The sequence below is a fragment of the Exophiala aquamarina genome (genome assembly GCF_000709125.1).
Source record: "Exophiala aquamarina CBS 119918 chromosome Unknown aczIA-supercont1.8, whole genome shotgun sequence".
NCBI classification, from domain to species: domain Eukaryota; kingdom Fungi; phylum Ascomycota; class Eurotiomycetes; order Chaetothyriales; family Herpotrichiellaceae; genus Exophiala; species Exophiala aquamarina.
The window spans coordinates 549,297-571,431 of record NW_013550580.1 but is presented as its reverse complement, the minus strand read 5'-3'; the positions used below and the strand labels follow the sequence as shown (position 1 = coordinate 571,431).

Genomic DNA, 22,135 nt, shown 5'->3' with positions numbered 1-22,135 from the left:
CCTGGTCTAGCTCGTCTCGGCTGTGAGTTCCGTGCCGCGCAGAAGTGCCATCAGTGTGATCATCATGGCTATGGTCGGAATCCTGTAGGTGCCGTTGACTTTTAATATAGGAATATTTCTCGGTGTTGTCACAACATTCGTCCTCATGATGATATTCCCTATCATGCTCGTGGTGTTCCTCCTCATAATGATGGTCCTCAGCATCCAGGTGGCGATCCTCTTCATGTTGTTTCTCACGATGTTCTTCCTCATGCTCGTCGTCGTCGTCGTCGTCGTCATCCTCCTCCTCGTGATTCTCTTGCTGATGTTCCTCTTCAGAGTATTCCACGCCATGACAGTCCTCGTCACGGTGTTGATGTTCGTGATCATGGTGCTCCTCCCCATGTTCCTCTTCATCATGTTCGTCCTCATGTTGTTCCTCCTCCTCCTCTTCCTCACAATGATGCCCGTCCTCCTCCTCCTCCTCCTCCTCCTCCTCCTCATCATAATGCTGCTCATCATGCTCATCATAATGATCTGAATCATCGCAGACCTCAACTACCAACATCATATTGGAAGCCTATTCAAATCTGATTTGATTTTGTCGACAATGAGCGCGCCCAGCCGAAACGGATTGAAAGGCACTGGAGAGCGAAGACAAGAGTATCACTTGCAAAGATAGCCGGCCATATAGGCTCTCTCTAGATTTGACACGCGGAGACAGAATTCGAGCACGGGCCGAGATATACTTACATATCGGGGTAACCGTATCACTCGCAGTAAGACGTGTAAATATAGTTTCAGGCCGTAGACCTTGCCGCTTAGGCTTCCCTAGTTCGTAAAGCCAGACCAAGCCGACACAAGGACCATGACACCCTGGGAACGGGAGACAGCCAGAAAGGGAATTGTCAGCCTACCTAGGTAAGTCAGTATTTATATGGATATATCCGCTGCCAGAAGAAAAGGGCTACTGTCAGCGTAGTCAGCGTACGAATATATCTTGCACGCGAGAATGTCTACTATATGTGGGTGGGCAAGGTAAACATCACCACGCCGAATCGGAGGTTTTCCGTTTGGCAGGCTGGCTATTGGCCCGATATCGAGGATGAGCTCAGCCAGTGGACAGTCATGCTGATGCCTCACCTCACACGGTAGTGCTTAGCATACCCCTAGCATCCCTAGGGGCGTTGAAACGTTAGGGCAAGGTACCACGAGCATCGGCGTCGATACGACAAGCCGCATTTACAGTCTTAGCTCGGCCTCAAATGGCCACACAGTTGTATCACTGAGCATACTTAGGTGCAGATACAAGAGGCCCCCGAGGCAGAGCATTATTAGCGGTTGATGCACACAGACCGAGAGAATAGATCGCCTTTTCCAACGTTCTAAGGAAGCCTTGAGAAACTAGCACCACGAGGGGGACATGCCAGCAGGCAAGACTAAACCCTCCGGTAAGGGATCGATGTTTATTTAAAAGTCGATCTGACGGGCCAAGATGAGATAGAAGGAAGGAGCAGCGCTAATTTAGATTTGGAAAGGCCCTAAAGGTCACGTGCTCTCGGACATCTAGATTTATTCATAGTCACGTGCCGTGTTCGAGATCATTACTAAGCTGGATCAGATCCCCTGAATCGTTTCACATCGGCCTTGCAAGCTGTTCTCGGAGCCATCACGCGGTGACTCTCGTCCCTGGGGATCTCTAGCCCTACTATGCTCTAACCTACCATGCAAAAGCCTCTTCAATCAACTGCACCTCAAAGCCCTGCCCAACAGCATCAACTACGCTTCTCCTCACATCGTCGGCCATGCCGCCAGGAGCGCACACGAGGACGACCACACGGCGGGACGGCTCCAGGACGGATTCGAGGACCGATGGAATGACCATGCGCGAGCCTGTTGTGAGTGAGGTAATGTTGTTGCTCTGAACCTGGGCGGTAGCCGAGGCAGAGCGCGAAGAGGGCGACGGAGCCGTCGTCATTGTGATCTCCTCACCCTTGTCGCCCGCTCTACCAACGGAAGATAGCTCTACCTTGGGTTGCCCCAGGGACGCATTGCCGTTACCCACAGCTTCGTCGGTATGCCAGATATTGACCTCGACATTTGCGTTCATGGCTACAGTGGAAGGAATCATATGTTCCGTGACATGTCTAATCAGGCCCTCCTCTCTGGCGGACCAGGCGAAGACGAATCTACTCGTGTTTGCCATCAGCGCCTTGCTCTTTGAACCGTCATTCTTCGTAGACGACTTCGGATCTTGCAGATCCATGTATTGTTTCAAAATGCTCAGCGAATAAGTAACGCCGATACCCCCAGTAATACACAGAATCGTGTCTGCGTAGCGTAGGGGATGGAGCGTCTGAGTGTGGCCTGCGTAAGGCCCTTCCGTCAGGATGCGAAGGTGGCTTATCTGGGAATGCGACGGGGAGTGAGTGAGTTTGTGAAGGAGTGAGCGAGTACTTCCTGTATGCGGGCGAAGGAGGAACCGGATGAAGAACTCGCTTTCGCCGTCAGACTGGTGACTGTCAACAGCCGTTTCTCGCACTGTTGTGTCTGCCGATTTTTCTGGTGTCTTTTCAGACAATGAGACATTGCTCGAGGATTCCCCGGAGCTTGTTCCTGAGGAGTGGGCGAGTCCTCTATAAGAATTAATATCGAGGGTGCCCCAGTCAGCGATTGTGAAGGGATGACTCTCCCAAAATTTCCCAGGAAAGGCCAGGAATGTGTGCTTGCCAGGCCCCATGGAATTGACCCATCTCTTTCCGGGAAATACGGTGATTTGCAAAAAGCTAGACCCTGGGATCTGCTCGACGATGCTTGGAGTCACTCCATTCCACTCGTTGAACCAAGCCACCCGCACAAATCTCACGAGGCGGTCAAAGCCCCAGAACGCCATAGCGAGATAAACCCAGACTTCGTAGCCCCATCTCCTCTTGAAGCGTAATTCGACATGATACCAGCAGCCAGCGATTGCGAATATAGCGAGGACGATATGAGTGATGAGAAAGAACTCATATGCTCGGAGGCGAATCGGCAGCACAGATACAGCGATTGCAACACTCATCGCTACTGTTGCAATGATGCCCCACCAGTAGTATGCCTTTGCAGCTTCGGCGTAGTATGCAGCTGCGCCTCCTGACCAGAAGTACGTGAGGGTGTAGATGATAGAATGCAAAATGGCCTGCACGGTCGCAACGCGGGACACCCAGCGGTGGATAGTCAGGAATGTCGTCTGTGACCATCCAGTGATTGCATACAGCACACTGTTCCTTCCTGAGAACACGATTGCAAGCCCCAAGTTCGCATAGCTAAGCACTCCTGCACGGTTACTGATGTAGGCGACAAGCTGGTCTCGGTCCTCGGAGAACCAGGTGTTGGGTGATTTGACATTGTATGAGACACAGCAGAAGATGATATTTAGTGCGACATAGATGAAGATAAAGAGAGAAAGAACGCGGCTGGGCACATAGCCGATGTTGTAAGGCAAGGGTTCCAGCTGGCGTGAGCCAAAAAGAGATGGCATGAAGAGGTGCTGGTTGAGCTTCCTCGCGAGACTGCTGCTGGCCTTGGGCTTGATGCTGGCGAGGTAAAAGGTGTATGCTCCGACCATCAATATTGAACCGGTAGTAACAAGCCACACAACCAGACTACATCAATTCATAAGCATAATTGATAGCAATCGAATAATCTGGACCACAGCTCACCTGTATCTCGTATGCCTCTCCTCCGACTTGGCGAACTCATCCAGAGTCCTTCTATTATCAGCATACATGGCTTCGTTCACAAGATGAGTGGTATTGAGCCACTCATCATCATCCGCAAGCTCGACCGTTGGCGCTTGACTAGGAATCGATGACTGAAGGCTCTGCACAGGTGTCAAGCCAGCAGCGACTGTCTGAAAACACTGGGCTTGGTGGGCTTCAGATGCACCCTCTTCCGTACAACGACTGGAGATACAGTATGCCAGCGTCTGCAACCATATCTGATCAGCGGCGCGGCACTCGTTGCTCGTGTCGGCCATTGCTTCTCCACCCATATCCATCCGTTTCTTCAATTTCATGTCCATGCCTGAATGGTGGTCGTCTGAGAAAGTGGTGCAGTTGAGATATAACGAGGACAGGGAGTCGTGACAGGCATAGCAGCACACGGGCTTGTACATGGGGATCCCGAGGCCAATGACTCCATGCTTCGTCTCCTGCAGCTTGAGTGCTGCCGAGACAGACGAAGTGAAGCTCAAGAAAAGGCAGGATAGGAGCACAGCGATGTGCATGCTTCGCTGATGCATGACTGCTTCGTCTCCAGGACGAACAAACAATTTGGACAGTAAGAGTGCAAAGGAAAATAACCTGGTAGAAGGCGGCGGGAACAAAGCAGCAAAGCCATACTTATCTTGCAAATTCTTTCACGCATCGCGAATTCAAAACCGCATCCCACGTTTTACCACAAGTTGCAAGCCAAGCCAAACGCCCACATGGCATGAGCACATTTCTCAGTCTAGATCTCGCTGTGAAGCGTTCTAGCAGCGATCCATCGGGTCTCGACTCTGGAACGGCCATCAAAACACCTTGATTTTCATTACCTCGTTCTTGAAAGGTCGACATTCAAGTGGAATGCGCCGAGAGGGAGTTGCATAAGGGTGTTGCTTAGCTTTAGGAGCCCTCAAAGACTTGATATAGTGGGCTGTACTTTAGTATGCAGTAAACATCCACCAAAGGATTTGGCACATAGATAGTGGTAAAGTATGCCTCACGTATGAGCAGGTTTCCAAAGGTTGGAGTTGAGCTTGTAGCGTGTGAGCAGGTTTTGGCATCAAGGCCAAGACGTCGATTGTTGGCCAATCAACGCGCTCCGAAAGCGCCCACCCACTATCAATTCGTACAACGCACGGGCATGAGGTACGCACGTGGTAAAGGGGAGATACATCGCAAAGGCCAACAATGAAGCGATCCGGTGATTCATAGCATATCAGGATGAATTGTGGCTGAGAATTTCAACTCTATGCTATTATGGATGAAATCTAATGAAGAAAATTCTCTGTTTGCGTTTCGAGATGCTTCCCTTTCGTCGGTCACTGAGCCAGCGTCTTCTGAGGCCAGTGACATTTGCAATCGCATCCTTCCATCTTCCGGTGAGCCTGCCAGCGAACGGCCTCAGCTAATCCGGTCCAGTCCTATTCTTATGGACACAAGTGTAACAACTGGGGTATCAAATGTAAATTCAGTCTCAAAAGGTCTGATGCCTGAGCCTAGTAGAAAGCGAGTGTTTCTTTTCCTCCCATATGTAGAACATAGTCTCCAAAATGCAGATCCATTAGAAGAACCAAAATCCCTCCCAGCTCGCTCAAGCGGAGCAAAATTCAAAGTTCTTTTGAAGGGGTATCAATATAAAACAAAGGAAATGGTGCTCGTGTCAGATGGCCTCCATCAGCCACTGGCCATCAAAATGCAACACCAACACCGGGACTTCGCAAGGGTCCACCGATTTCCTTGATCATCATATCATCGTCGACGTGGCTGATGACATCTGCGTAGCAAGGTGGTACGTCAGGCACACCACTCAAGATTGGCCTCAGCCCGTGCGAAACACTCTTGATCGTCCCGCTGCGGCTTTGCAGGTCCGGCGCTGTCGTGATGCTGCTATCTGTCTGACTTTGAACCTCAAAAGATAAGATATCGGTGTCAACGGTACTTGCTACGGTCGACTCGGTCATTGTTCTTTGATGCTGACGTGGCCAAAGGCTGAGTGGCTTGGGTGGAGCAGCAGAAAGTTGATAGAATTGAGATCGTTTCCGGCGATGCTCTGCAAAAGATGCTGTAGTGGAGGATGTCTTTGTGGTAGCAACCGTACTGACCGAAGCAGAATGCCCACGGTGTGAAAGCCATTGAGAAATCCGCTTTTGCGTTTGGTAATTTGGATGGAAGTACGCTGGTGGGTTTGCCTCTTCTCTGGGTGCGGAGAGTTTGGAGAAGTTTCTTGCAATACCCGAAGGAACGAGTGGCGCTGGCGCCGATTCCTCTTCAGACAATCTACTGGGGTGAACGGGGGACATTGGGGCTCCTCTGCCAACCTGGGGAAAATTTAGCTCCACTCCATCTACCGTAATTGAGGTTGTCGGTAAAGGACTGAATTCCTCTTGCATTGGCGTAAGGACGGCAACCGAGGGCTCAGAGCGGCCTGTCATGTAGGCTGCAGGGGGCAATGCAGGAGGAGATGCCCATGAGACTGGATGAGAGTGAAGAGCATCGTACTCAGAGGGAGGTCTTGATACTGAAATTACAGTTGAGGAAACATCAGGACGGAAGTGCGACAGTCGACGCTGCTCGATCATAGAGGCAGGCTTTGGCGGTGTAGGGAACGTGGAGATCTTGTGTGAAATAAACTCTTCTGACTTTGTCCTGACCAAAGCTCGAGAAGGGAGTTTTATTTCTCCAACGTCAGTAAAACTCAGTCGATCAAATTCGGGCAATTCCGAGAGCCGATTACTAGGCATATAGATGCTCAATTCTAGGGGGCGATACTTCTGTGTCGGTCGCCGGAACGGGAGATCTTGACCGGCTGGTAAAGGTGGTTGAGGCTCTGAGATTGATGGCCGTGGCCTCCGGATGGACAAGCTTGATCTCAGCGATGCTTTGCCATGGGACACCAATTTTGACAGTTGCGAAGGGGGAGGCGGAGTAGGAGTTGCCGGCATGGCATCAAAAACGGTGAGCTTCATCGGTGGCACTAGGTGAGGCTGTTGGTACATGATGCGCATCTCACGCTCAACCCCTGCAAGGCTCATCAACAATAAATTCTTGGAAGTCTGTGACTCCTTCCGGTAGCACTCACCCTCAGGCCGTGAAGCCTTTCGGCGCATCTCGTCCTCATGACTTGATGATGGAGAAAAGCAGTCGAAAAAGGAAATCGTGCAAGTTGGCTCAAGCGAGTCCTCCGGTGGCGATCTGAGTTTCATATTTGGCGATGGATTCGGTTACCGGCCCCTTGGACACGTTCTTTTGGTGGCCAGTGCACGATTAAACAACAGCATTCGAGTTCAACACGGTGATGCCAGCATCGGTTGTATAAACTGGAATTAATGGAGTGGTATGCCACAAGTTGAGGTGGAATGTACGGGTACAATTGATGGCTCGACTGCGACTGCAGCCTTGACATAGACTGACAATGATGAAAGCGGTGGAAGAGCCCTGGATGTCGGGCCATTAAGAGTGAGAAGACCAACCTGAAACAAATCTCTGGCAGCCCCGGCAGGTAATTCCTGAACAAGTCTGAACAGTGGTTCTCAAGCTCTATCGCTTGTGGCGTGTAGAAAACAATGTTACAGCGGAGCCTCAAACCCTTCAATCACAATGTAGTCGGCGCTTGTTTTGGTGGTGGAAGTTGGACAGGCATGAGGGTTGTGCATTGTCAACGTGATGGTTGGACAAGAGCTTGCCAACAATTCGGGTCACCCCAGGGCCATTCATCAATCCGAGAGGCCCAAGGTCACCAAGCGCCGAAGTCAGATGAAGCCATGGAATGGCGCATTTCATGTTGATCAACGGTGTGAACTGCTATTCGTGCCACTCGAGTGTTGACAAGTGTGAAGAGAGATGAGGGTGGGCGCCTTCTCGCCCAATCACGGGGCGCAGACGGCCTCTGACCAGAAGGACTTCGGAGATATTCCACGTTGGACAATCTGAGATGCACGTTGGAATTTGAAACCAAGGAATCAACTCCTTCTAGGCTCAAGATCGTGTTTCATCATTCTGAACTTGCCTGATAATGGCTAGTCAGCCTATGTATCGAGTAGGGCAGTCATTGAGCAATGAGCACTGTGCAGCCTTACGGCCAGGCCAGCTGGCTCGGCCACTACCGGCTCAATTTGGTACTCGTACACACACCCACACACGCAGAGAGACACGTGGCACGCGGTCCACCAGCAATTACTACAGGTCCTCGTACTCTCACCCAGCTGTCCCAATCCCAGGTAATCTTACGCTAATCTCAATACCTCTCCACCACTCTTTGCCTCCCATCCATTGCTCCATCCATTGTGATGACCTCTCTTCCCTGGGCATCAAAGTAACGCTTCTCGGGCTCCACTGCGCGGTATCGAGGCTGCTCGGCGGGAAGATACTCCTGCCGAAGCCTTGACCTATCGTCAACGAACACGCTCCCTTCCCGGACTGCAGGGCGCACACTTTGACCTCGCGAAAACATCTCCACTGGATGCGACTCCTCGTATCTGCCTGCTGTGGGTCGAACGCTGGCCATGCGCATTGGCTCGCGAAACTCGGTCCGTTCATCCGCGTAAACGGGTTGTCGAGAGGCGTGATCCAAGACTTGGACGCTGGAAGGCCTGGACATTTGCGCGGGATCCAGATATTCTCTTGTGGCGGACCCAGGAATGGCTGAACTGCGAGTCGGTTCTCCGAGACGTCGGTAAGTGACCTGTGGCGGTGGCATTTCTGACGCGTAAGATCGATCCGGGACCGAGTCCACAAAGACCGAACCTGCCCGCGGTGAACGGTAATTCTCGTAGAGTGGCTCCCCATTGTCTCTTCGAACCGACATAGCTCTTGGAATCATAGGGGCACGCTCGGATGGAATAATCTCGCGGAATCTCCGGCCGTACTCGTCAATCATAATTCTCTGCGTGGGTGGCGGAGGAGGAGGCATCGGCTCCACAGCGTATCGAAATCCGCCCTCGGCATCCTCATACACCTCGCGATAGACCGGAGCGGGCGTCCGTACCACTCTTCTTTCTTGTGGTGGCTGGTCATACTCAACGGGGATATCTCGAGGTTGCTGTGGTGACTCCATCAGTGCAGGGCTTCCTAATCTCGCGTAAGATGTAGCTCGTATCCGAGTAGGAGTTTCGTAATATGGGTCACCATAGTCCCGGCCCGGCTCAGATCGCATGTTGTGCAAGCTGGCCACACGACGCAAGTCCTGGTCATCTCGGACAGGCCGCATGCTAGCTCTAGACAATACTCGAGGCTCACTCAAGGGCATCAATTGTTCAACTTGCCGTGGGAGCGGCCGTGACGGAGAGTCCACATATCGTGTTGGCTGTTGCATGTATCGAACGTCTTGGGCAGGTTCGTCGTCCTGGATGACAATAGGTCTGTCAGATGCGACAGGGCGCAATCTGCCGGACCCAAGGGGTTGTACGTCGTGGAATGGCGGAGGCGAGACGTTTTCTTCCTTAATGAAAGCATCTGGCGAGAAGCCACCGTTTCGTCGATTCTTTCTCTGCTTCTCGAGCTTTCGCTTCTTCCGGGCAGGTAGTGTATTTGAGTCATCGGGGCTTGGTGGAGAGCCTGGTCGAGGGACTCGACGGGGCCGCAACTGACGACCGTTCTGTGAAAAAGGTTGGTCCTTAGCTACAGCAAGAGGAGACACACGAGATGGTCGAGGGGCAATGGGAGAGGTGATATGATTTCTTACAATACGCATATTGGCCTCATTAGGAGAAAGGGCTCTCCTCCCATTGTCACCTACATCCGAGTATCTGCGCAGGGGGCGACTCCGTGGGTCTCGACTGGCTTGCATAGCTTGATAATTGAGGTTGCCCTGAACGGGATACTGTTCGGTTGCTTCTGGCGGCGAGTATTCTCCTTCCTCCTCTTCATCATCATCCAGATCCATGATGGCAGGGTCAGCAGGGAGGGTACGTTGGACAGGTGCTGAAATTTGAGATTGATGGTCTTGCAGGTTAGTTGAGGCGTCACCGTCACCCTCCACATGGAGAGGTGAGCCCATGACGGCGCTCACACGCGGACCTGAAGTCTGGTCAGCTTCACCCTCTTCTTCTCCTGAAGAAGACTGTCCATCTTGAATGGAATCTGGAGCTCTGCTAGAGTAAAAGGAGTTTTCATCAACAGATTCTGTGGCAGAGCCATCATCTTTGGGCGAGAAGTCTTTGACGATATCGGAGGCTTTGGCGAGGATGGCTTGCAAGTCGAAGTCTGGTTTGGCCTCGGCGGGAGCAGGCTTCTTACGGGCATCAAATCGCTTCTGCTCAAATTGGTCTCTCAGGCCTTTCTCAAGGCGCTGCCGTTTCAGTTGGATTTCAGCCCGGACTAGGTCATCTGATTTGGTCAAAAGGACAGGGTCAAACTCAGAAACATTACTGGTAGGTTGAGTGGAAGGGGTGAATCCTCCATTTGGTTGTGTCTGAGATCTTGCAGCATCCTCTTCACGCGTAGGCTGGTTGTTCGCAGAACGGCTTTGCGAAGCACTGGAAGGGTATGTGGGAGGAATGGTCAAGTGAGATTGGGATTGGGACAAAGACTGAGACTGAGACTGAGCAGAAGGAGGCTGAACAGCATGCGCAGGCACTGAGAGTCGAGGGTGACTACCAGCGAAGATCTCATCGCGTAACTTCAGAATCTTCTCGTACTCGAGCACCTCGTGCTCATGTAAGTGATGTACTACTGGCATAGTGCCGTTGAGTAATGGACCAACGGTGGCCGACATGGTTGCTGGCGCGTTGTTCGGTGCGCGCCTTTTAGGAGAGCAATGTCAATTTACCTGCAAGACAACATGGCGAAAAGAAGCTCATGCAGTGAGAAGGTAGAATCCTCCCAGCCTAATCAGCCAGGGTGAGACAGATGAACAAAAACCGCGTTGCCGATGTTGAAGGAAAATAGAGGGCGATGTGAAAGGGGATGCCGATGAAATGTGGTGATCCAAAAAAGTCAGTCGCAGACTCGCAGAATCGCAGCTGCGGAAAGAGGCAGCAGAAAGAAGAAGGGCAGGTGCCCCCCAGCCCCATGCCAATTCACGTGACCGTGGACTCGACGGCTGTTTTTAGTATAGTACGAGTAGCATCAGCCACACTGCAGCATTTTCGTCTAGCGAGTAGCAACCCTTGGGAACCTAGGTAGGTATGCCAGTCTATGATGTCGTAGTAGTACTCGTGGTGCAATCGAAATTGACTCACCATCTAAAATTTGACAATGTGATCCCAAAGCACAACAACACTCCTTCTAAGATATAGAGACTCCAGTCGATCCTGCTGGTGGCTTGCGCTACAGTCGCTCCAACTTCACCGCATGCCTTTCTAGCCGCCAAACAAGAATTCGCAACAAAATTTGACCATGGCAATTCCCGAGCAACGAGGTCAAGACGACCGTCCGCTTTTCTTCTTTGATATAGACAACTGCTTGTATCCCAAGAGCAACAATGTGCACGACCACATGGCAATCTTGATTAACAAGTACTTCATCAAACACCTCGACGTCTCGACTGATGAGGCCACACGACTACATCAGCAATATTACAAGGACTACGGCCTCGCCATAGAGGGGCTCTCTCGCTTCCACAAAATCGATCCCCTGGACTTCAACCGGGAAGTGGACGATGCACTCCCCTTGGATGAATTGCTGTCACCGGACCCGGAGACAAGGAAAATCCTGGAAGCCTTTGACAGGTCGAAAGTCAAGCTGTGGCTCTTCACCAACGCGCACATCACCCACGGCCGACGGGTGGTCGAGCTACTCGGAATCGAGCATTTCTTTGAAGGAATCACCTACTGCGACTACACGGAGAAGCCACTGGTCCCGAAACCTCTGCCGCAAATGTTCGCCAAAGCCGAACGCGAAGCGGCCGTCCCGCCGGGCGCTCAGATCTACTTTGTCGACGATTCGTTCTTGAACTGCGAAGCAGCGTATGCCCGGGGATGGACCAATACGGTCCACTTGGTAGAACCTTCCGTACCGGACCCGCCAACGAAAGCAAGTAAATACCAAATCAGCCATCTGAGAGAGCTGCTGGGTTTGTTCCCAGAATTATTGAAACAGTAAGAGGCCTTGTTCTCTCCATCAAATGGTATAGATTTGGACGATGTGAGAAATGAGACTATAGTACAAGAACTACTTAGTATGTGTTCATATGTTAGATGATACCCAGACGATACCCCCTGGAAAGAATTTAAACCGCTCAGAATCATTCTCGCTAGGAATAGGGCGGAGAGTTTTGCTTGAACGCTAGACAGTGACAGAAGAGAAAATTGAACACAAGAAAAAGAAAAGAACAGAACGCAGAAAGGGAATATCCTCCGAAAATTTTCGTCATCGTCGTCATCGTCGTCATGGTTAGAACTTTTCTCTCCTTCAGGAGCTTTCATTCAGGCCCTGATCATTTGCCTCCTGTGGCCGTGAAGGTCCGAAGGGCAGAATTTCCACGCCCCGGCATGCCTCCTTGCATGCCAATTTCGCACGACGGTTTCCAAGATCCAAGGCGCACCGGGGAATGTGCCCTTGACGCCGTCGATGAAAAAAGATTTGTCCTGGCAACCAAGTGTCCAAGGGGCATCGGAGTACAGGTCGGTGTCCTTGACCGCGATGCGCTCTGCATGTTTCCAAATCTTCATTAGCTCGGCGGAATCCAGAACGTGGAGAGCCATCAGACTGACAATCTCGTCGTGCAGGTGTTGGATGAGTTCAGGCGCGAATGACTCGATGATATGTCGGAAGGTCGTGCCGTTGAACTCATCTGATGAAGTGACGAAAACGTACTTTTGGAAAATGGCCAGGCCTTCTGCGAATGATTGATGGCCTTTGACATTTTCCTCCATCGCACCGGACCGACCGAGCAACTTCTCGAGGGCCGGAAACATGTAATCATCCTCCACCTTGTGGTGGTGGTCAAGAGTGGTAAAAAGCTGTTGGTTGAATAGAAGGAAATCTGCTGCTTCTTGGGTGGAAGGCTTCACGCTCGGAGCGTGGTTCCACGCAGAGTTCAGCGCGCGAATGATGGTGTTGTGCATCTGTGCCATCTGGCGTCCGCAAAAGAATACCGAGTGGTCCCGGGAGACTGAAGCCGGGACGTTCTCGGGGTGGATGGTAGTAATGAGTGGATAGTGATCATCTGCCCAACGGGGCGCCTGCATACTTATCCTTGAGGTACTGTGTGTGGAAGCTGATGACTGCGAATGGGCAGTGGATCTGGCCGATCGATTCGATCGGATAGAACGTGATGAAGATGAAGAGGACCGTTGCATGTTGGCTGTGTAGACCTCTCGCTCTGCTTCAGACAGGTACAAGAGATGCGAATATCTAGCCTGTGTAGGTGACTTGGACCCTGATAGGCCATCTGAAGACATGCTTCGAGGAGTCGGCTCTCTGATAATTGGCACCTCCAACATGACTGCTGGCTGATGTCAATGTATTGCAGAGGAATGTGTACCTTGTTGAAGTTCGTGTAGAAGGTAGGTAGTCCAGTAAGAGAGTGAGACTGAAGATCAATAAGGCCGCACTGCAAGAAGTGAAGTTTTTGTTTGTTTGGGAGTTGATGACAAGTCAGCAATATGCATGCAAGACGGGATCCACGCCGTTTATGTATCTGAGAACGCTTTGAGCGGGCCTTGTTCTATATACGCATGTGCCAGCGGTATCCTTGTCGTTTGAAAGTACAGGGGGCCAGCATGTGGGTTGAGCATTTTGGATTTTGTCTTCATCTGACAACTCACATGGTTACACCTGGATCAGGGAAACTGTCAAAAAGATGACCAGTCTAGCGAAAGCCGAAGAACGTAGCAAAGAGGCTAAGGAGCAAGCCACGGGCAAGACCAGATCAGGTGGTACCACCCTCCCAACGCCTTGATGATTGGAAAACTGTCAAGCCACCAAGGGATCCATTGTGTTGCAAACGGACGAAGGGCGGGCAGCAAAGTTGGTCGGCGAGGTGAGTGGCCTCTTGAAGTTCTGACTCTGGCCCCTTGCATTTGGTGGCCGGATATTAGCGTCAGGTACGGTTGCAAGGGCCAACATGGATACGAAGGCCCTCCCGCAGCCCAAGTCCCAAGAGAAAGGGTTCTATTCCCGAATGTGACATCTTGAACGCTCATGGAGCTGAGGAGTTGCAGGGATGGTCAGCTTGCACCGGTTGCACAGACCAAGAGAACCTCGTCGTCCACGTGGAAGTCCCAAGATGACTGGGATAATTGGACTCGGATAGCTGCAGATGCGCAGGCACCGTCCGCCCACCAATTCTTCCGTGGGCCATGGTAATCAAAAGGCGCAGGGGAGGAGCCTGTTTTCCGCAACGGATGTTCGCCAACTATTGGAAATTTGTGTCCTTGACGTCAAGATCTTCCCGCTCAGCATCTCAGATTCCTAAGAACACAGTGATTGTTTACCGAACTTGAACTTGACGAGGCTCAACCCTGGCCCAGGTTGGCAATTTCAGAGAGGAATTCAGAGTATCCTCGCTCCCTTGAGGATTGGCAAGGGACTGAACAGTGAAGACAAGTTCCTGGGACACGCCTCGACTAATTATTCCAAAAGGGTACAAGTGTCGTCCAGGGTTGAGGATTTGCTGTCATAAGTTTCGCTTGAAGATCCCTCCACTTGACGTGAGTGATCCCCAACCCTTGACTCCACGGAGAAGGTACCAGCAATTAGAAGTGGATAGCAATCATTAACGAAGCCGGAAAGGAGCTGTCAGTGACGCTCAGGCACTGCTTGACGAGTGGGCATGCACGAGGCACCGCCAGATGAGCCGAACAATTGATACGCATACTCAGCCAATACTACTGGTTAATCGAAATCGATAACCTTGTCTGTGTTTGGCCTCCGGAGAGCGCGATTCAATGCTTTCCCTGGCAGAATGGACAGTTTTGCATCCAGGTGTGAGGCTGTTAGCCGCAAAGCCTTAGGGGTCCATATTGATGATTAGGTGGTCATTCGTCACCGGGTTGGCCGAGTGCCCTCTGCCTTCTTAGGCTGTTCAGTGGATGGTGTCGGGTAAGGCTGGTTTAGGGAGAAACTATGTGGAAATGGCTGGCTGTATCTGCTGCACCATTGCGAAAGGATCTCGATCTAGACGGCATCCCCTCAGCTGGACCGCTGGACCGACTTCCACGGTTGGCAGCAATCGGACAGGCTCCTTTGGCAATATCCAGTACCTTGTCCTGCATGTTGGTCTACAATCGAAGCAGACTATTGAATTCGATCTGCGACGCTGGTCGATTTGCACCCTGAAATGGCCTGGCCTCAGCTTACTGGAGTCCTTCCGAACGTGAAACAAGTAGCTAAGACGGTGCACCGAGTCAAACATGGGCGAGATGGCGATTATTCCCTTGATTCTTGCCGCAGTTCACCGCATGGATTAGGCATGAATTAGGCACGGACGTCTCCAAAACTCGGCGAGCTCGCGTACCTGCATGCAGGCGTGCGAGAAGAGGGGGCGGGGGGCGGCCATGACCAAACGAGCAGTTAAAGGACGCTTAAATGGCACTTGAACACACACTAATGCTGGTTAAAGTTTAGGCCAGGCACAACAGCTCAGACTCCCCAAAGATGAGGCAAACGGAAATGGCGTGCGTGGGCGTTGGGGGGCATCGTTGGCCGCCCAGGGATGCAAAGCAGGTACCAGGCGGGGCCATCTACACGTCACAACAGAGACACTATCACCCTCCACACTCGCAATTCCCCTGATCTATCTACACCTCCCAAGGACGAAGCAGGTGTCCAGACGGCAACAGGCTTTTACCCCGCGAACGCCAACCTCGTCCAATATGCCCATCCGGAGTACACCATCCTAATCCATCGATCCGTGCCTCTCCCTAGTGCCTTTCTCCATCGTTTTATGGAGCACGAGGCACTCGATACAAGAGATGAAGCCATCCAAAAGGTCATTAGCCTGAGGGGATGTTCCTGACTAACGAAGCCAGAATGAACTGCCACGAGAATCTCATTGATCGATCTGGATTGTGGTGCACACCACCCTTCTTGAAATCGTAGATCTCATGACACGTTCCCATTTGGTTCCTGACGTATTTGATCCTTGAGTGGCGCAAGCGACTGGGCCTGAACAACGGACTCGGCTGAGAGGGAAGGGTGTCATTCTCGTGATCGCTCGGCAACGAGCAGGTGTGTGAGACTAAGACCGAAACAAGTCATTGTAGCTTTTCGATCATGAGCGCATGACCTTTGAAACTCCTTCCATGCGAGCCTATGCTCTTTTCTGTTTGCCTCTGCTTTGTTTAGCATCAGAGGTAGAGCGCCTTGTCGATAGGGGTGGTTGGGCTGCCCTCCAAGCTGACTGATGCGCTGAGGCTCTCCGTCATAATTTCCCTGCTTCTATTATTAACAGGCGCTATGTGCTCCGTACTTGATACGAATACAGCCCTGTGGATAAGGTGTCAACTGTGAAAGCAACCAGAAAACTTCATAGTCACAACGACCTACCTGGATGGGTAGGCATAACCTCTTCTGTTGAACGATAAGGGGCGACAAAGGCGAAAGCCACAGGGTTGCATACCAAGATCATGCACGATTCGATTGGCCGAATAGAGGGTCTTGCCCACGAACTGCCCTCCACGGTTAAGGTCCCCCGAGTGCCCAAGCTACGGGTACGTACGGGGCATCCATGTGCCCTGAATCAGCGCATCTAGGCAAGAAGTCGAGAGCGATGAGAGTCCCCCAGGCCCTCAGCCGTGGCCTTATGGCGGGTGAGCGAGCAGCCAGACTAAATAACCAATTGACTCTACACAGGTACTCGGTAGCTCATAATGTAGCTGATGCACAGCCCTTGGTAGGTCCTCAGCACATGCAAGCAAGGTACCTACCTACCCAAGTACCGAGGCTTGAGACCCTCGCTGCTACTCGTGAGCACACCTGGAGTTTTCATCGCAAACAGGTTGCATGCCATAGCGTCATGAATGCCGTTGCGAGGCTCTATGCCTATCAATATTATCTCTTCGCACCAAATTCCATCGAATTGAGCCGCGGCCGAAAAGAACTCTCTGGAACCTTGGAGTTCTAGAGTCAACTGGATCTCCTTGATGGAGCCATCCGAAGGTATGAAGACAATCGGATCTCAATGTCAAAGCTGTCTTATTCTTCATCTCGTCGGAATGGCATATGCGGAAGCAACGCAGACAATTTCATCTACCTCGTATACAATCGCCCTCAGGGGCATTCCCGTCATCTATGTACGAACGCAAGTACCATGTTCTGGATGCATCTATCGTGTCCGTCGCGTCGCATGGCCTCGACAACGGAGCTCCCAATTGAATCCGCAACGTTGTGTTTCCTGTCTTCTTCGTGTCTAATCCTTGGGCCTGTCATTGACCGGCAATCAAACTTCAGGCGTGCATCTCCATATGGTTGGCAGGCCCATTCCCCTTTGCATCTGTCAATCAATCAGTGTCCCAGCCTCACCTAGGACTCTGCAGTGTCTTTTAAGCACGGATAGTAGTGATTTCCAACCACCCATGGGCCATGACAAAAGGTCCTGGGCGAATGTCAATCACCACGTGTTATCGTCTCTCATTTGCTGTGGCGTCCTTTGTTGCAAATCGTATTATATGGCCTGGCACGCACGCAGAGAAACTGCGAAAACTCTACTCTGTGCCTTGCGCTTCTGCAGGCGTGAAACAAGGTGACACATGCAATGCTTAGTAAACCTGGTGCCTACACTTTGGAAGCATGTCAGGGTCAGAGGCCTTCTTGTCAGTTAAGCCATTCTCAGATGAGCATCTCGTAGGCTCGAATTACTACAAGTCTTGTTGCCCACCTGAGCAGTTCCCTGGGGGGAAATCCAACTGCTATCGGGACCTCGGGATGGATAGTCGCCCTATCTGATAGCATATTACTTGTGTAGTGCCGGCTAATACCTACATTGGAATTTTATAGTCAACCCACACCTCGAATCAGATCGAATGAGTTGCGCTCCTCCCCAGCATCCAGGGTCTCGACTGGCGTGATCTTTTCTCGCTACCGATTATGGAGAATCGCTGGACTCCACTGAGATCATCATTTCACGATGCTCTTGTGTCGCATATCCTTCCGTGTCCAGCTCTGGACCGCGGTTGCTTGCTGGGCTGGTGAAGACACCGCCACGACAATGGTGTCTGCGTTGTAGCAACTTCCAAATAAGTTAAATGCCATACTACAATCCAAGTCCTATCAAGCGAAATCTCATTGTGCTTACGAACCGGCTCACTCAAGATATACGATGGCAACAAATAAAGACGCCTCGATTGCAATAATCGGAGGCGGTGCCTGGGGCCTCTCGACGGCATATCATCTCGTGAGAGCAGGGCACACCAACATCATCGTCTTCGAGCGTGGTCGGGAAATTCCTTCTCCGTACTCCGCAGCAAATGATCTGAACAAGATCGTTCGCGCACAATACGACACCGATTTCTACACGGATCTTGGCTTGGTAAGTCTTCGAAGGCTGCTTATTTCCATTACTGTCTTCAATTCAGACGACACACATCACTGGTAATCACTGTAATAACTTCTCCCCAGGAGGCAATTGAAGGCTGGAAAACTCCTGACTTTGCCCCATACTACCACCAAACCGGACATTTAGTGACAGTCTCGGGACAAGCGCCGCGAAAGGCAGTCCAGCACCACGACGAGGCCTTCGCGTACGTATCGCGACACCCAGTTCTTAGCGCCGGAGTCAAGCCTATCAACACCAGGGCGGAGTTCAAAGACTGCGCTTGGCAGCTCACCGGCCCATTGAACGGTTTCAAAGGCTACTTCAACAGGCTTGAAGGATATGCGCACTCGAGCAATGCCCTCAGAGGCATTTTCACCCTGCTTGTCGGCCAAGGAGTGAAATTCCTACTCGGACCCGACGAAGGACAGGTGGTAGAATTGCTCAACGATGCCTCTGCTGGCAAAGAAGGAACCTCGCGTAGGTGCACTGGTGTCCGCACGAGAGGCGGAAAGCTACACACCGCGCAAGTCACGATATGCGCGCTGGGAGCATACGGGGCATCTCTCGTCCCGCAGCTCGGTACCTTCAACGTCGCGCGCTGCTGGTCCGTGGCACACATCCAACTGACCAATTCTGAATGTGATATCCTGCGTGGTTTGCCGATCGTCAACATCCGGGACCTAGGGTTCTACTTCGAGCCCGACCCAGCGACGCGCCTGCTAAAGCTGTGCCATCTGGGAGCTGGCTTCAGCAACACCGACCGCAGCACCGGGATTTCTCTACCCCCGTTAAATGACCATGACTCCTCCTCCGCACAGACCTATATCCCGCTCGAAGACGAGCGGCAACTGCGCACCATGCTGCGCGAGACGCTCCCCTGGCTCGCCAACCGGCCCTTCGTGGATACCAAGCTGTGCTGGTTTAGCGACACGAGAGACTCCGATTACTGCATTGACTTTGTCCCCGACACGGAGAAGTCGCTTGTGGTCTTGTCTGGCGACTCCGGCCACGGGTTCAAGATGATGCCTGTCTTTGGGAAGTGGGTGAAGGACCTCTTGGCGAAAGGAGAACAGTCACTGTTGAGGTGGCAGTGGAAAGTGGTTGAAGATGGTGCTTCTGGTGACTGGGGCAATGATGTCAGTTGGCGCTTTGGAGAGGCGAAAGAGTTGCATCAGATTGTCGAGGAGAGGAGTCGGATGATCAAGGCTAGACTTTCGTAAAAAGGTTACTCAACGCTAAAAGGAGCTACAACGTACGAAGTAGTCACATCTAGATTTCTAGATGTCCTCCATGTTCATGTGAGAGCAAAAGTCTATGTGTCTTTATCTTTCAAGGCCTCCCTCTATGATGCATCCGATTGATCCTAGGATGACCATTGAATAAGCCAAGTATCAAGCTTGAGAATAGCCAACCACGTCCATGGCCCATTTCACCAGAGCTGGACATAAGTCCCAAACCGTCTCCACTTCGGCATAGCGTAATAATCATCAAGGTACTTGATCTCCTGCGCAGTCAAGATTCTCCGGCCAGTCGTCAAATCTGCCGTCTTTGGATCGCGCCAAGGCGTGCGCATGATCAACTTATACGCCAGCGTGAAGCCTACAATGATTAAAAGTCCAATGATGTACTGGAAAAAGGTGTAGGCGGTAAACCCGCCTCCGCCTAGGGGGTTTACACCGGCCGTGATGCAGCAGGCGACGAGAAGGATGGAGATCACCATCATCCAAATTGGCATCAGAGGCCAGGAGATAGATTTCCAGGCGTAGACTTGCTGGAACAGCGGGTCGTTCTGGGCACGGAGAGCCTGGTGGAATCGCCAGGAGGTGAAGGAGATGATTATCCAGTTGATGAAGTAGGCTGAGCTTGATATGTTGACAAGCCAGATGAATAGCTCATATCCGCCCGCTACGCAAATATGTTAGCAACTCTGGTGTACGGGGTAACGCAGGCTTTTTGGGACAACTCTCACAGCTCAGGCTCAGGTAGCTCAAGAAGACTGCCACCCCGCACGTAATGACCAGTGCCCATCGAGGGCGACCTTGACTGTCAACCCTGGCGATGACCTCTGGGATCAGGCGCTTGTGTGCCATTTCTCGCACGATTCGAGAGGAAAGATAGACTGATTCGGCTGCAATTGCGAGGATACCAGTGATCATGGCCGCGTTTATTAGGTCTGGGACACCTGGGATGTTGGCGTCGGCAATTGAAATTACAAATGGAGAAGCAGTGACGCTGGATCCTCCCAGAAGACGCTCGTCGTCAGATCTTACTAAGAGTGTGATGAAAACCACACTCGTCATGTAGACAAAATTGACTCGGAATGGCACGAGTTTAGTGGCATGAGCCATACTAAAGCGTGGAGATGCTGCCTCGCCACCCATAATTCCGATCTACAGTCGAATCAGCAAGGCTTCAAAAGCCATCAGACAGAGATGGCGCCTCCTAGGGGCTTTTATGGACAAGCCTAGAAAGAACTGACTTACAAAGACTTGGTCGCCAACGCCCGCAACGGCCAACAGCGCACAATTTGCGAATCCCTAAGCATGATCAGCAGACCCATCACCAAAAATCTTGATAGACAAAGGGGCCCTACCGTAAACCCGTTCTTGAACGCAGGTAAATCTCGCCAATACGCTCCGTCATGCACATAGCCCCCAGGACCAGCGCCACAGACGATTGCAAGTGACAAGACAATGATCAAAAGAAAGAGGAAGATCTTGATTACTGACGTGACGTACTCGAACCAAGCGAAAGCCTTGTTCGGAAGCAGGAATATCACTAGGACAATCACAAGAAATATCGTGACTTTGAAAGGACGTTGGTCAGTAATCAAGCTCGAGTGAACGAAATTTCCACTCACTTGACGCCGGCATTGGCAGAGCTCCTTGAGCCCAATACTGCACGAAGATATCAAAGAATATTGCTTCGAGGGCAACAACGGCAACCCAGCCTGGCCATGTCGTCAGTCCTGCTATACCATAGTGGCCGCAACGCAGCGCAACGTACCCAACCATTCAGCAAAGCCAGCGCCAAAAGCCAGGGCAGGGTCAACCCAGCGGTCCGCATAGTCGATGTAGTTGCCGCTGGTCGGAAAGGCAATGGTCATCTCTCCGAGAGTCTGTAACACGGCCCAGATGCACGAGCAGACCAAAAAATATGCGATGACCATGAAGCCAGGACCTCCGTTTGCTAAGGCTTTACCCGTGCCCAGGAAGACGCCGCTGCCGATGTTGGACCCCAGAGAGATTATCTGGGACGAGCAAGAGTTAGCTTCATAGCCTTGTGGAATCACAGAAGAGACATCCACCGGGCCATGCAAAGCTTACGTGAATCTGCCGGGGAGTGAAGGAGCGATGGAATTTTCCATTCCTGCTGTCGTCCAACTCGGCCAGCGACACCTGCTCGATACTGGTAATGGATTGCAAGCCATTTCCAGACTCGAACTCACTCGTTTTATCCACTTCTCCGAAATCTTTTTGGTCATCAATATTGAGAGGCATTATGTCTTTTGGTGTCTAGAAACAGCGCCTCGATTGTGTGACCTGTTTGCGCGACAATCTTGCCACCCATTGCCTGAGCAGTGAGGCAGAGACTTATGTTGAATTTGGGTTCATAATGTCGCCCGCCCGAGGCTGGGTTGCCCAACTTCGATCGTCATGCCCTAGTTGGTAAGAGAGAAATTCCCCGCTCGTTTTTGCTATCTTAACACCAGTGGGATAGAGTTGGGGATAGATAAGCTATCACGGAACTGCATTTTGACTCCAACACTGTATCGTGGATGTGGATGAAGATGTGGGGATGGAGCGAATGTGTTCATCAAAAGGGAGGTAGACACGCTAAGGGCAAGGCACAAAGTTAAGCATGCCGCTTTGCCGAAGTACAAACGCCCACATATCTCTTCTATCCTCTGGACTCGGTATTGATGAGTACCTACACGCCTATCTACGGTGTGGGACATCCCCGATAGCTAAAACAGGTTGAGATTGGGCGCCGT

At 51.6% G+C, this 22,135-nt stretch overlaps 7 protein-coding genes across 7 annotated transcripts; 2 read left to right on the top strand and 5 right to left on the bottom strand.

Moving 5' to 3' along the window:
* Positions 1-1,699: 1,699 nt before the first annotated feature.
* Positions 1,700-4,261, bottom strand: A1O9_08771 (uncharacterized protein; the record flags this gene model as incomplete). Its single annotated transcript, XM_013402254.1, has 2 exons — positions 1,700-3,623; positions 3,681-4,261. 2 exons carry the CDS (start codon positions 4,259-4,261, stop codon positions 1,700-1,702), a joined length of 2,505 nt encoding a protein of 834 aa, XP_013257708.1.
* Positions 4,262-5,413: 1,152 nt separating this feature from the next.
* Positions 5,414-6,928, bottom strand: A1O9_08770 (uncharacterized protein; the record flags this gene model as incomplete). The annotated part of the gene is made up of 1 exon (XM_013402253.1): positions 5,414-6,928. One exon carries the CDS (start codon positions 6,926-6,928, stop codon positions 5,414-5,416), a length of 1,515 nt encoding a protein of 504 aa, XP_013257707.1.
* Positions 6,929-7,959: 1,031 nt separating this feature from the next.
* On the bottom strand, positions 7,960-10,437 carry A1O9_08769 (uncharacterized protein; the record flags this gene model as incomplete). The annotated part of the gene is made up of 1 exon (XM_013402252.1): positions 7,960-10,437. One exon carries the CDS (start codon positions 10,435-10,437, stop codon positions 7,960-7,962), a length of 2,478 nt encoding a protein of 825 aa, XP_013257706.1.
* Positions 10,438-11,060: 623 nt separating this feature from the next.
* A1O9_08768 (pyrimidine 5'-nucleotidase) lies at positions 11,061-11,765 on the top strand (the record flags this gene model as incomplete). Its single annotated transcript, XM_013402251.1, has 1 exon — positions 11,061-11,765. One exon carries the CDS (start codon positions 11,061-11,063, stop codon positions 11,763-11,765), a length of 705 nt encoding a protein of 234 aa, XP_013257705.1.
* A 323-nt stretch (positions 11,766-12,088) lies between these two features.
* A1O9_08767 (uncharacterized protein) lies at positions 12,089-12,739 on the bottom strand (the record flags this gene model as incomplete). Its single annotated transcript, XM_013402250.1, has 1 exon — positions 12,089-12,739. One exon carries the CDS (start codon positions 12,737-12,739, stop codon positions 12,089-12,091), a length of 651 nt encoding a protein of 216 aa, XP_013257704.1.
* Positions 12,740-17,925: 5,186 nt separating this feature from the next.
* On the top strand, positions 17,926-19,361 carry A1O9_08766 (uncharacterized protein; the record flags this gene model as incomplete). The annotated part of the gene is made up of 2 exons (XM_013402249.1): positions 17,926-18,135; positions 18,225-19,361. 2 exons carry the CDS (start codon positions 17,926-17,928, stop codon positions 19,359-19,361), a joined length of 1,347 nt encoding a protein of 448 aa, XP_013257703.1.
* A 209-nt stretch (positions 19,362-19,570) lies between these two features.
* On the bottom strand, positions 19,571-21,641 carry A1O9_08765 (uncharacterized protein; the record flags this gene model as incomplete). Its single annotated transcript, XM_013402248.1, has 7 exons — positions 19,571-20,046; positions 20,111-20,531; positions 20,625-20,678; positions 20,735-20,946; positions 21,002-21,091; positions 21,148-21,391; positions 21,468-21,641. The coding sequence occupies 7 exons, from the start codon at positions 21,639-21,641 to the stop codon at positions 19,571-19,573; spliced, it is 1,671 nt and encodes a 556-aa protein (XP_013257702.1).
* Positions 21,642-22,135: the final 494 nt, after the last annotated feature.